Source organism: Sceloporus occidentalis, unplaced genomic scaffold, assembly GCF_023333645.1.
Source record: "Sceloporus occidentalis isolate IW3139 unplaced genomic scaffold, rSceOcc1.0.p SCAF_51, whole genome shotgun sequence".
NCBI lineage: Eukaryota > Metazoa > Chordata > Lepidosauria > Squamata > Phrynosomatidae > Sceloporus > Sceloporus occidentalis.
Genome location: NW_028317031.1, coordinates 2,066,623 through 2,079,445, shown reverse-complemented (window position 1 = coordinate 2,079,445; position 12,823 = coordinate 2,066,623). Strand labels below are relative to the sequence as shown.

At 40.9% G+C, this 12,823-nt stretch overlaps 1 protein-coding gene across 1 annotated transcript in view; it reads left to right on the top strand.

The window, feature by feature from the left end:
- Positions 1-214: 214 nt before the first annotated feature.
- LOC149288423 (ras GTPase-activating protein nGAP) overlaps positions 215-12,823 on the top strand; it is a 115,827-nt gene continuing 103,218 nt past the window's right edge. The window contains exon 1 of the mRNA XM_089491630.1: positions 215-302. Within this exon, the coding sequence (XP_089347756.1) occupies positions 215-302 (88 nt within the window). The remainder of the gene's footprint in view (positions 303-12,823) is intronic.

The following is a 12,823-nucleotide window of genomic DNA, read 5'->3' as shown; positions in this document are numbered from 1 at the left end:
TTAGCACCCTGTGACCATCTCCCGAGGCAGAGCCCTGGATTCCTTTCCCCGGGGGACTCCATAGAGTACGGTGTGGGCAGAAGGGGTACCCCGTGCGGCCTGCCTGGTCCTCACAGTGATGCTCATGATGGATCTATCACCCGGAGGAGACTCGCTATCTGGAGGGCATGACTTGTTTCAGAGCTTCGCGGACCGGGACTCCCTCCCAGACGATATGGACTCTCCAGGCGGAGGAGGGAGCATGCTGGACCGGATCCTGATGGAGTCAGTGTGCCAGCAGCAGGGCTGGGTGCGCGTGTACGGTAAGGGCCAGTGGGGCATCCGACTCTGTATTCCAGGGGGCTGCGGGACACAATGGAATATTAAGGGGCTGCCAGCATTGCAGGACATCTGCTCTGAGTGCAAGGCACGTTAGTGCTTACTCTGGAGATCCATAGTGAAACTTCCACCATTGTCATGAGCAGATCTGATCATCCAGTGCTAGTGGGGTCATTATGTCCATTGCTCTGTAGGTTACCATCCACATATTAAGGAGTGTGAGCCAGCTTTGTCATCAGTGGGTAACCCCTGCTAGTCAGGGCACTGGTGTCCACATGGGAAGGCAGATAGGTATATGCCACCTCCTTAGTGCCAGTGCTGCCCCTAAAAAGCAGGCGTTTAGCGTTCGCAGGGGATGGGTGGGCTGCCAGCTTTGTGATATGTACATGTTAACCATCCAGTGCTTGGCCAAGGAAAGTCCATGGCAAAGCGTTCTTACAGCTCATACGGGGGAAATGCCTGTCCTGTAGAGCCTCTTGGTGTGTAGACCACCCAGTCATTGTCTTTTCTTGGATTTCCAGCAACTGTAAAAAAAATAATCAAATTAAATAATATTTGATGAATTATAATTGTATTTGTTTACTATGTTGAATACTGAGCTGTTTCTTTATATAATGTGAAATACCACTGGAAGCCGATAATAAAATGAGCGTGTCACATGGGTCACCTCATGGCTAAGAGCTCTGGGAATCTTAGGTGCTATTGTCATATCGCTCTGCACGGCCATGCTGAGGAGGAAACGCTTGGGTACGTTGAAATATTCTTACATATATTTCTAATTAAAGATGTAGCGGTAAGATTTCAGCCTAATACAGTAAAAAATATACTGTGGAATTCATTTCAATACTGTTATTATCATTTATTGTTTTATATAGCGCCATCAAATTCCTCTTGATGTGGATTATGTCCAGTTGACGTTGGGTTCCACAAGTGGATATCTATTCATCTTAATTTAATTTTATAGTTAACTAAACTAGTAACGTACGTGATATAACTCGGCTATAATCTTCTAAACGTATTTTAATTAGACTGAATTTGTGAATAACTGCCTGCGAAGAGGTTCTGAGCGAGCCGTAGTCTTCCTCTAAACTCTTTGACGGATAAATGAGCTCCTACGGTGGCTAATTGGAATTACATTAGTCCTGGGGATATCCAGACGACCTGATAAACTGTAAATAGAATTATTCAGTGCCTAATTTGTGGTGACAGTCTTGAGACCAGAGTGTCACTATCTCTTTACAGCGTGTAATCCTTCGAATGCAGTGTGAATTATACTACTACGTTGCTGAGAGAGGGATTAGAGTGCGCATCATCCGTTATATCGTACGGAAATGTGACAATCACCCGCTAAAAGTCACATGCCGTTAATTATGACGGTGTCTTCTTATTCCACATATACAATGCTTGACATTCTACTGGTGATATACCACCGATCCTTTTCTGGGGGCTTACCTTATGTTTGTATATACTGGTAGAGGTGTTTGCCTGTTATTCACCATCTATTAACCAGTTCAGCGCCAAATGGACTAAGTGACATTACTATGCCGTTGCCAAGTGTGTTACCTCTTACAGCGACATTCTGCCAAGCGGTGTAATCGCCGTTGAATGCGTTCATGTATGTGGGCACCCAACACGTAACTCGTGGTTTTCAGCCAGCGCTTGGCTTGTCACAGCCTGGCAACACATCATGGGACTTGTACTCACTACCTGTTGTAAACCCCATCTGTAGAACATTACATGTATAATCCTAGGGGGATCTAACTTGATTTTGGTTTCAGTTTATTAGAAGGAAAACATTCCTTGATAAAAATATCTATTTTTTATTATTGCCAGTAATACGAACAGCATAGGAGGCAACGTAAACCTTCCACGCAGGTGAATGGTCTTTGTAAAGCACATGTATATTTTATCACGCGGTAACAGCGAAGGAACGCTTATCGCTATCGTCTGTCGGATGTTCAACTGAAATATTAATTTGGGCTTTTTTTAACATCTGTTAGGAGGATACCGAAAAATATCAGCGGGAATTCAAATACAGCTAGAAATCTGGGAAATCATAATAAAACTTGCATGGGTATAGTATATTTTAATGGAAACCTAATGATAAAGGTAAAAAGCACCACATATGATCCACATTGATGGGTCGCCACTGAAATATATTCACTTTTGCCATACACGTGTTTTAGGGATGTCTGCCCTACTTGATCTCTGTCTATATATTGGAAACTTACGCACACTGAGCATTTTTTTCTAACATACTAACTGCTGTTTTTCTTACAATTATCTAGTTAACGAATTCTGTGTATTTTGTGTATAGCGTTACATGACCAGATGGCCCCTTCGTTTTGGGGAGAATAACAGAAAATGCATCGTGTAGCACAGCAGTTTTAATGCAACTATGCAATGTAACCTGTCATGCCCTTTTTATTTAATGTATGCAATTACTACGCTATTTATTGTATAATAAGTACTATAAGTACTATTATCATATTACGCTGGGGGGGCAATTCTGATGAGTAACCCTTAAGTTACCGGATGTCTGTTGAGAGTTACTTTTCTGTTTGGAAGTGTGATCTGCTCTTCATGGCTTCTTCTATTATACGCTCTTATCTCTGCTGTCACCTTGTTACACATTCTTATCACTGTTTGCTTTTAATTGTCTGTATACATTTTGTACACCTGCCCCATAAATGGCTACTTGGTGTTGGACTCTGAGCCCGTTTGCGCTTGTATGAATGTATTATAAACACAATGGGGGGGGGGGATCGTTCCAGCAGCTGCATTATTAATATTTTGTAGATATATATGTATCTTCTAGATATAGTAGAAGTTCATCTGCCGCAGCCTCCCTTTGTACTCCTCGGTGTATAACCTCGAGTAACGCTTTCAGCAAACCCCTACATTATTAATGTTAATAGATTTTTTTATAGTCAGCAGTGCTGTATGTAATACGAATCCCAGAGATGGACATTCATGATTTTGGAAGCCCTGGGCCACACGGCTCCAACGGCTATTTTAAAATGTGACGATATCTTTCCAGGTTTCTCCTGTCTATCCTCCTTAGGTGATACCAACTACCTGTCCCAGGCTCTGATAGAGACCGAGTTTGCACAGTAGTGCGGTGGTTAACTATGGAAAACATAACCAAATCCTGCCAAACTGCATATGACATGGGCATTAACCCCTTTGTTTGCTGGAAGGGCCGTGTCACAAATGAACCAGCTCAGCCCGGCTTGTTTGGAGGTGTTAAGTGTCTGTAAGTTTGGTAACTATGAATTGATGCTATCATTAATGCAGTAGTATGCGGGGTAAATGTAATATGTGCCGGAGAGCGGTCTGATTAGTTCTTATGCCCTTTAGGCCTTAAATTGCCTGTTGTGTCCCAGTAGTTTGGAAGTTGTGCGCAAACCAAACGCTAGATCCATGTGCAGGTGTGTCCACACGCCATAAGCATGCGCCCGTACCCCCGCAAGGCTGATGCAGCACCAAGGTGCGCACCGTGTGAGACCTTCCATATGTTCGGCTTTGGCTCAGAGACGCTGTGTTCATTCTTCACTTTCCTGAGCTTCAGGTTAATCATGAAAATGTGACAATAGAGGAGGTGAGTTCAGGACAGGGCATAATTAATTATTCAGATTATTCCTGCACTTGCTGTCCATTAAGCCCTGCTATAATACTTTTATATAGGCCAAAAAAATATATTCTTTTAAATATATTAATTAATGCTTTATTCGTTTTGCATTACAAGCCCCCTTCACATTGTGTATATTGAGCTGTGAGTCCACATATACAGTAATTTATTTGTGAAAAGAATGCCCGTGTCCCAGAACATTTTTTTATATAGCCGTTATTAATTAAGCGGAGTACTCCTGCTTATTAACCCCCGAGTGTCTTCACCACAATGTCCCATTATCCACATACGGTATAATGCTTGGCTTTCATGTCCCGAGAGTTCTCCTGCTTCGGGAACTCCTTCCAGTTACAAGGTGGTGGTAAGCGTTGGGCATGTTTGAAATGTTTAATGAGGACTGCAATTTTCGGATGTATTTTAACCAAGTACAATTTTCTTTCTTCTTGACACCGTAATTATCTTTTGAAGGCTCTGTATCATCACCGGGCATAGCGGCATTTATGTTAACGTGCAGTCATTAGTGGTATGGGATAATGGTCCGTCTCTTGTACGCGCGCATAAGGAGTCAGTTTGGACTGTTTTTAAAGTAAATTCTTCATTTGACGGGAGTGGCAATTCTTCCTCAAGCCCGAAGATTACTTTCTAGCAAAACCAGAAGGTTATCTGATAAACAAAGGAGAAAAATCTAACGTGTGTATGAGATTGTACGACGAAGACCGACTAAAGAATGCTGTCGGGCAGCACGTATGTGCTGTATTTTCGTTGGGACGCAGAGAAGTGGAGGTTTAAATGGGTCCATTCATACAAGGGCTCCAGCTAAATAAAAACAGGGAATGGGAGGAGAATGGAATTTTTTACCTAAAATACATTAGAATAATTGCAAAGGGGTTCAGACTGCATGCGCGGCTGCATTTCCTGCAATGTAAACAGCTGGGAGGCATGGAAAGCGTACGTATGTATATATCAGCACAAGAAAACCTTAACTCGAAGGCGATACTTGGCTATCATATGCATTGAAGTACATTTGACAACTAGAATGTCGCATTAAAACCCCAAATCAGTTCAGTTAGTGTTTTATTTATTTCATTTTTAAGGAAAATAAACTGTATTTGGCAGCTTACAGAAGTATTCAGCAAGCTCTCAACAGGCACAGATGAAAGAAATTTCTAGAATGTATGACCGGCCTGTACCGGCGAAATGTTTCATGAAAAGAACCCCACTGGTGGAGGACCGTTGGTCAAACTATGGATCAGAAGGAAAATTAAGACTGACCGTAATTGACGTCCGTGATAAAGTAACACAAATGCGTAGATTAGGAAAAGAGCAGGTAATATCCAAGCGTTTGGCTGTGTCATTGAGCACGGTTGGATCAGCAAATACTTTAGTATTGTTTGAATGATGAGATCAAACTTTTGGATGTGTTTAGTGCAGGTTATATTTTACCGAACACAAAATCACCGGGGCTCGTCCCATGCGTTAGACTTTCTGTACACAATAAGAAGGGTGCAACATGTTCAATGCAAATATTGCTCTAGCTTAGCTTTCATGATGGCTGTTTGCACTTCACACCCGGAAAGATGCGTACAGACATTTTATGTTAATTCTGTTAACTTTTTACTGGACACAAAAGAGAATGAGAGCATTGTGTTAAAATAGCGTGTGTGTGTGTGTGTATATATATATATATATATATATATATATATATATATATATATATATATATATATATATATATATATATATAATAAAGAATAGATCTTTGTCTTATGCAGCAAAGCAGAGGGGCTGAGAGTGAATTGAGGGTTAAAAGATGAATGTGTGTGTTATGGTCTAGCTGCATTCACTCCATTTAGAATAAGGGACTACTTCTCCGCACCGCACATTCATGTGTTTTTCACCCTCCTCTTATCCGTTTCTTCGTATTGTACGCAGTAATTTCAGTGCTGCGCTAGCTGAACTCTGCTGCTACGATTGAAATTTGATTTTGTTATCAGCCGCACAACATGAAAGTACTGAGTATTTTGCACATTTGTGGGATTTGAATGAGTTTTTGGTCAGAGAACCGCTCTGATTTTCCTCCTGGCTTGCGATAGGTCTTATGGAAAGGTTGTTCATGGAAAGGTTGTGCTTTTAACGCTTTTGCATAGAAGTTTCATCATCCAGGTACAACGGTGTATTAACCATTCTGTGAATTGTGTCGCCAAGGGAACTGGGAACATATTTTAGAAATTCCCAAAAATTGGCTTTTTTTAAAAAAAATCTTTTTTTTTTTTTTTATTGTAGTGTCCTGCATGTCACTTAAAAACATGTCACGGCCACTGGGTCATTCTGACCTGCAGCGGCCCTTATTCCGGCGCCGCAGGCAGGGTTGGTAATGAATGGTTTCTTTATATATTGCTAGCTGAATGCTGCAAGCTTTTTGTGCATTCATCAAGAATCTTGCAGGACAGAGAAGAAATGGAAGGGTTAGAGAGGTGTAGCAGTTTGTTTAGTAAGCTGTTTTATGAATGCGATACTGTCGTGTTCCGTTACCTGTGAACATACAAGCGAGATTTATGTTTATCGACCTCTACAGACGATTATCCATGAGAAGTAACTTATAGGAGCCGTGACTTGCTGTCTCCTGGAGATTGAGCCATGCATTATGGCCTTAACCACTGTCGCTCCCACTGTGTGTATGTATGTGTGTGTATATATATATATATATATATGTATATATGTATGTATGTATGTATATATATGTATGTATGGCTCGGGGTGTGCCAGTTTGGTGAAATTATTTTGTCTCATTTGAGAATTTCTCCCTCTGCATTAAAGGTCCAGGACGCATTCATCTGTGCTCGGTAGCTGGTGGGAAGACTCATATCTGCTCGAACATGGCCATAATATCCAAGATACAAATGCAAATTCTATTCAAACTTATTTTAACTGCTGACCTGGGTTATATTTTCACTTTCTGCCATTCAGAGGTTAAATGTGTGAAATGTAAGGTGCCTTATTACTTTGTTCCAGCATTGATTGTTCTGCTGCCATGATCTATTAATGAAGGAGTCTACACCAGGAATGAGCCTGTTGACTGGTTCGATGAAAGCCGAATGCTACATTGTTTCCTGCTATGAATGTCCCTGCGGCTCGGTTTTATGAAGAATATTGAGCGCAGGATTGCCTCCATTTTTTTTCATGTTAGATCCCAGCACCGATCATTCAGTGGCACACATCGGTATCGCACAGTGCTTGAAGGTGAACATTGCCAATCACTGCCTTAAGTAGTTTCTGTATGTTCCGGGGTACAAACGTAAATTATGTTCCAAATAATTTTTGCATTGTATATATTCTCCCCATATTTAAATTCAAAAAAGTAAAATAGGTTGAATTTCCCAGTCAGACTAAAGCTGCCGGAAAAATGCTTGTGCGTGACATCCGATACAAGGTCCGCCAGTTGGACAGGCCTTCTTCAGCTAGAACACTCTAAATAATTGACAACAGCTTGTGGCCGCATGGATGGATGACACTTGCAATAGCCCAAGTATAGGTCTGGCCTGGAGCGTAAAGTATGTGGTGTACTTTGTGGCGAAATAAAGAATTCAGAAAAATCCAGATTTTTTACATTGCCGTGGCAACTGCCAGTCAATGCAAAATGAGAAATAAGATGTGTTGCTGAAGAATATAAAAATGTTATATCGGGATGTAGTGTGGTACAGGGTAATTTTTTTTTGCTTTTTGGGGGGTTAGGAGGCTTTGGGCCCCTTGTTATAGTATTAGGGAGTGGAGGCGTGTGTACAGAGGGTTGGTGGCAATGCTTTGTAATATGTGCTTCTGATCAATAGACAAGTATTCAGTAGGTTTCTTGCAGTTGTGGGAATTTCTAGTGGCCCTTTCAGTAGGGCTGACATTAGGGTGGTACAGTCAGTGCATCTGTATTGTTGCCTGGTCACTGATGGGGCCCTTGGCTCCTATTGTCCCAAGTTTGTACGCCCTCTACATTATTGCATTGAATAAGGACGGATTGTTCGAGGAAGGGGACAGGGGGAACTCCTACTTTAAGGTATGAGGAGCCTTGGGAGAAGGGATGGGCTTTTTTGAGTTTGCACGTCCTACTAGTTACCCAATGTGGACTTTCTGAAAAAACTAGCAAAATAGCAGAATAAACTCAAGATCTCAAGTATAACAACTTTATCAGGGTTCTTTTTCCCCCCTTGAGTTTTGGAATAAAACCTTCTGTGTTGCTATTGTTATACCGATCTCTTGTGTTTATCGGTGGATTTCAGATTGCCACAATAGGAATTAAAACATTCTATTCTCGTAGCCATGTATGTTTCCCGCCAGCAGTGTGGGCAGATTCCAAATGTTTCTTTGTGGATGTGTGATGAGTGGGAGCTGCTTTCCATTGAACTGAATCAGTCAAGCCTTTGCTCCTTGTTGGCCCTCGCTGAGCCATTATTGCAACCTCCGTGAAATAACTATCGCCGTTCCCTTAATCAATTCTATTTGCAGCATGTGTTATGAAGCAGAAATATGTATTTTGTATTATTTCCCAACCACATCCTGCATACTAGGAGCTATTTCTGTCCCCAGTGCAATGTGAATCATGGAGCATTGTGCTATATGATGTCCCACGGTGTCCTAACTTTTGGTTATAGAAGAACATGACCAGCTTTGTGTTGGGTTCCTGTGGAGTTGGTAGTTAATATGCTGGCAAGTCAGAACCAAAGAAAGGTGAATAATATTATGTAATTCTATGAGCATGGTTCACATATTGCACCATATTTATTATAAATCTGTACTTTTTATAAAGTGTTTAAAGTGGAGCAGTCTCTATGGAAACAGTAGATTCTGATTTCTTCACATTTAGATAATTGAGTCAGAGTTCTCTGATGAATTTTTTATAATAGATTTGAAATCTGGTCGGTTCATGGTTCCAGTGAACGGATCGGTGTTGGCCTATTTTGTTTATAGGACCTATTCTGAGTCTTTGTGTTGAGGATTAATTCATGATTGGCAATGCTTTGCCCAACATTGTGCCTTCTCAATGCATTAGAGGATTTTTTTTTCTTCTTCTTTAGTGGCAAGAAAACTTTATTTTTTGTTTTTACTCCCTTTTTTCCCCTTTGTCTATTGCAGAGTCCAGTAAGCCATAGAGTTCTTTCTACAGAAAATGGGGTGAGCGTCTACAAAAGGTTCAAGTGATAATGGATCTTTTGAAAAGAATTTGAAGGGATCCCTGGAATGAAAGTGGCCTTGAATGCCAAAGCAAAAACAGGAAAAAACTGTACTACTTTTAGGAATGATTAGCATGTCAAAGGCTTTTTTCATTTCCCACCCTTTAATCAGCCTTTCTCCCCATTGTGCATGCAGATCACATCCAGGCAGCAGGGACATCTGTGTAACGCACCTCATTGTTAGAGGAAGGAAAGGTAGGAATGAAACCTTCCCATGTTTGGGGACTTGCTCTACTGTTAACCCTTTGAGTTACGGAGGGAGCGATTGTTACAATGCTATGTTATGCGTGGTTTATCGCTGGATCACTTGAATAGTTAAAGCATCCAGTGATGAGGTCAGGGCAGTGAGACCTCATTTTGCATCCCTTGAGAATATACAGCAAGGCAGCTGGGGGAGATACCGCAGCTTATCATGTTTTCTCTTGGCTTGTCATGTCACCACAGTTGTGATCAATATAATTATACTAATTGCCACTTACATCCCAAAGGCACCTCACACAGAGAAAGCTGCAAACGTACATTCTCTTTCATTCATTCGATGTCACACTATTTCTGCGGTCTGTAGGCAGAAGGATTAGAGATGTGGGTATTATACATATAGACGGTGCACGGCTAGCATGATTTTCGGCAACCTTTTTTGCAGACATCTCTGCAGGGTATAAACAATGCAAATTAAACATTTAGATACAAAACATATTTTTGTTCTTTCTTTCTTTGTGCCATTTGTGCATGACTTTGAATGCAGAATCCTTTGAGTTAAATAGGCTATTTTATGTATTACAGATTTACAGCAGATCTGTCCCTTTCCCAGATCATACAAATAAACCTAATAATTCATTTTCTCCCCTGTCGTGTCACCTAGTATTAAAATTAGCGGGTAATAAGGGCTGGGGAGAACTTCAAGGGAACAGATAATGCTGGCCCTGCCACCGGACACTGCTGCACTCTGCTTTTATTAGGAACTTTTTAAACTAAATACCTTCAAAATAATTATCCTGATTGACAAACAAAAATCACAACATATAGGAAGGTCTAATTAATTAAATTAATTATGTTAAATTCTGCGGTCGCCCCTGTAAGACAAATATCATTATCATGTTAATAAACTTGCATCATAGTATCTCACGTAGTGATTGTTTTTATTTATTCTTCTGTTTTTATCGTGCTTTGGATATGTCGGGGGAGGCAAAAATTATTTTAGCAAAGGGCATCTTCAGAATAAAATAATAATGCCAATGCTTGGTTGTTGGCTCTAAATATATGTGCTACCGTCTTGTCATATAATCTGATTGCAGTGGACCAGTGCATCAATCATTATTCTGGAAGTTATTTGCAGTGAACTGTATAACTATCTCTTTTAGTAGGTGTTCCATGACGCTCCATAAACCTTTGCTAGCTGTCTGGGACTTTTTGTACTAAATTATTAATATATGCGTACTGGCTAACAATGTGAGAGTATTCTGTGAATGCTGGGTGTGCAGTGGCTGTAAGATTATCATATAGAGATCATCTCTCAGTGCTACAGAAGAGGGATTCTCATTTTTATTGTTTAAAACACACAAGATTTAAGATCCAAGGGCGTGTGAATGTCATGCAGCGTCCTGGCTGTTTAAGAGCGACAAGTCTCTTGAAATGATGTTATTAGAAACATTCACCCTCAATCCAGTGAGCAGCTCTTCGATGATGTGGTAGTGTGTTTTTACGGTGAGACAAATGTTTCCTGAGCCAGCTATGGGAAAGGGGTACATCTACTGAATTGTGCACAAAGGAGCCAGAAAGTATATGAACTCAGTGATGATTCTAGATTTATCTTGCCCTGGAATACGAGTATAGCTTCTTTCTAAGAAAGCAAATGTCTCTGGTTATCACAAGCGATATAAGCTGATTACGATGAATTGACTTTCCAGGAACCTTTTGCTTATGACCATTTGAAAGTCCCGGATGCCTTCCCTGAACGTTCAGAGTTATCTTCAGAAAACCATTTTTAATTACTGCTTGTAATACTCGGAATAAGTATCCTGTTATTAATAAGGGATCAGCGTCTGTAGAATATTTTTAAAGGGGTACTATTATCTTAACTGTAATTAAAGAATAAGAATGTCTATAGAAGCATGTGAATGCCACAAGGAGGCCTGAAGTTTTGGATGCTACAGCTTGAGTCCAGGCCACTCAATCGAAAATGATTAAAATTGATTTAGTCGCTTCTGGTCGAGCATGGCTACATAGAATTCTGGACTGTTGAGGGCCTGAGTTTAATCCCCCACCCTGTGATGCTGGCTTTAGTGTTCTTCTTGTGTTTCTCTAGTCCCTTAATATCTATTCTATATATAAAAGAGCCTCCTTGTACTTCTTGCTTTACTTTGTCTTCAGTTTGAGTTTCATACCCCATGTATTTGTTTTGTAAAGTCCTTTGGATAAAATCAGATGTTAGATCATTCACCCATGAGCAGTACCTGCCGTGGCGTTACACCTTCTCTGCCGTGTAGGTGATATTTTACCATGGATTCTGAAATGAAGCAGGACTTGTGTAAATAACGTTGGGTTGGCAGGATCCATCCCGCGCTGGCAGCCTCCTCCTCAGACAATCAGCTGTTACTCAGAAATGTGTGAGTTTAACACTTGGCTCTGTTTTGCGTTTATAAACCTGTCCTTCACCCAGTGTAGTGAGAGAACAGCTGAAATGCCTGGACTTGGCTATATTTATTTTGTGGTTCACCAGCTGTATTATTGTGCTGGGGATAGTCACGGGTTACCCAGTGTGAACGTTGTAATGGTAGCTAGCTTGTCACTGGTAGGGAAAAAAACTTTTTTTAATGAGACCATATATATATATATTTTTATGGAAGAGTTACTGTAGGTAAAGATCTTTTTGCATTAGTCCCACATTATATGAAGAGGACTTTTGCTGCAATGTACAATGTAATGGACCCCAGGGGTATGAGTTTAAGATCTTTTTTTTTTTTTTTTGAGAGTGGGGGGGCGGGTTTGTGCCTTGATATACGTCTTTGTTCTAAATGTATTTTTCATTGAAAGAGAGTATCTGTCACCGGTACATTACCTCTCTCTTATCGGCCGCATACGCTTGCCAGCTGGATAGCCTTACTCAAGTCCTCCTAGCTCGATGGGCTGTTTCACAGTATGGCTACATGTAAAGAGGACTCTTGTCACAGGTCCCTGTTAGCCGACTGCTAGTCCTATTCAAACAAATAAGCTCATAGAGGAATGAAAATAACCGTAAACAGTTTAGCTCTAAAAGAGAGGCTGTACAATGGCCTTCCCAAAATACATTTATACATTTGCCCCCCCCCCCCTCCCCCGTAGATTGTGTGCCATGTTTACAGACTTTAAAGAAATGATTGCACGTGGGTAGCCTTTTCCTGGGAAATCACTCCACACTACAAACACCGCCTTTTGAAGTATTGTAAAGAGAGAGGTATTAGCAGTAGATAGAGGGAAGAGCTCATGCCGTTGTACAGAGACCTCACTTGGAGTATTGTGTACAGTACTGGAGACCGTATCTCCAGAAGGCTATAGATACCTTTGACAGGGTTCAGGAAATATTTTATGAGGAGGATATTGAATGCATGGAATAGCCTTCCAGCAGAAGTAGTAGAGGTTAATACAGTGAAGGAGTTCAAGCATGCATGGGATGGAC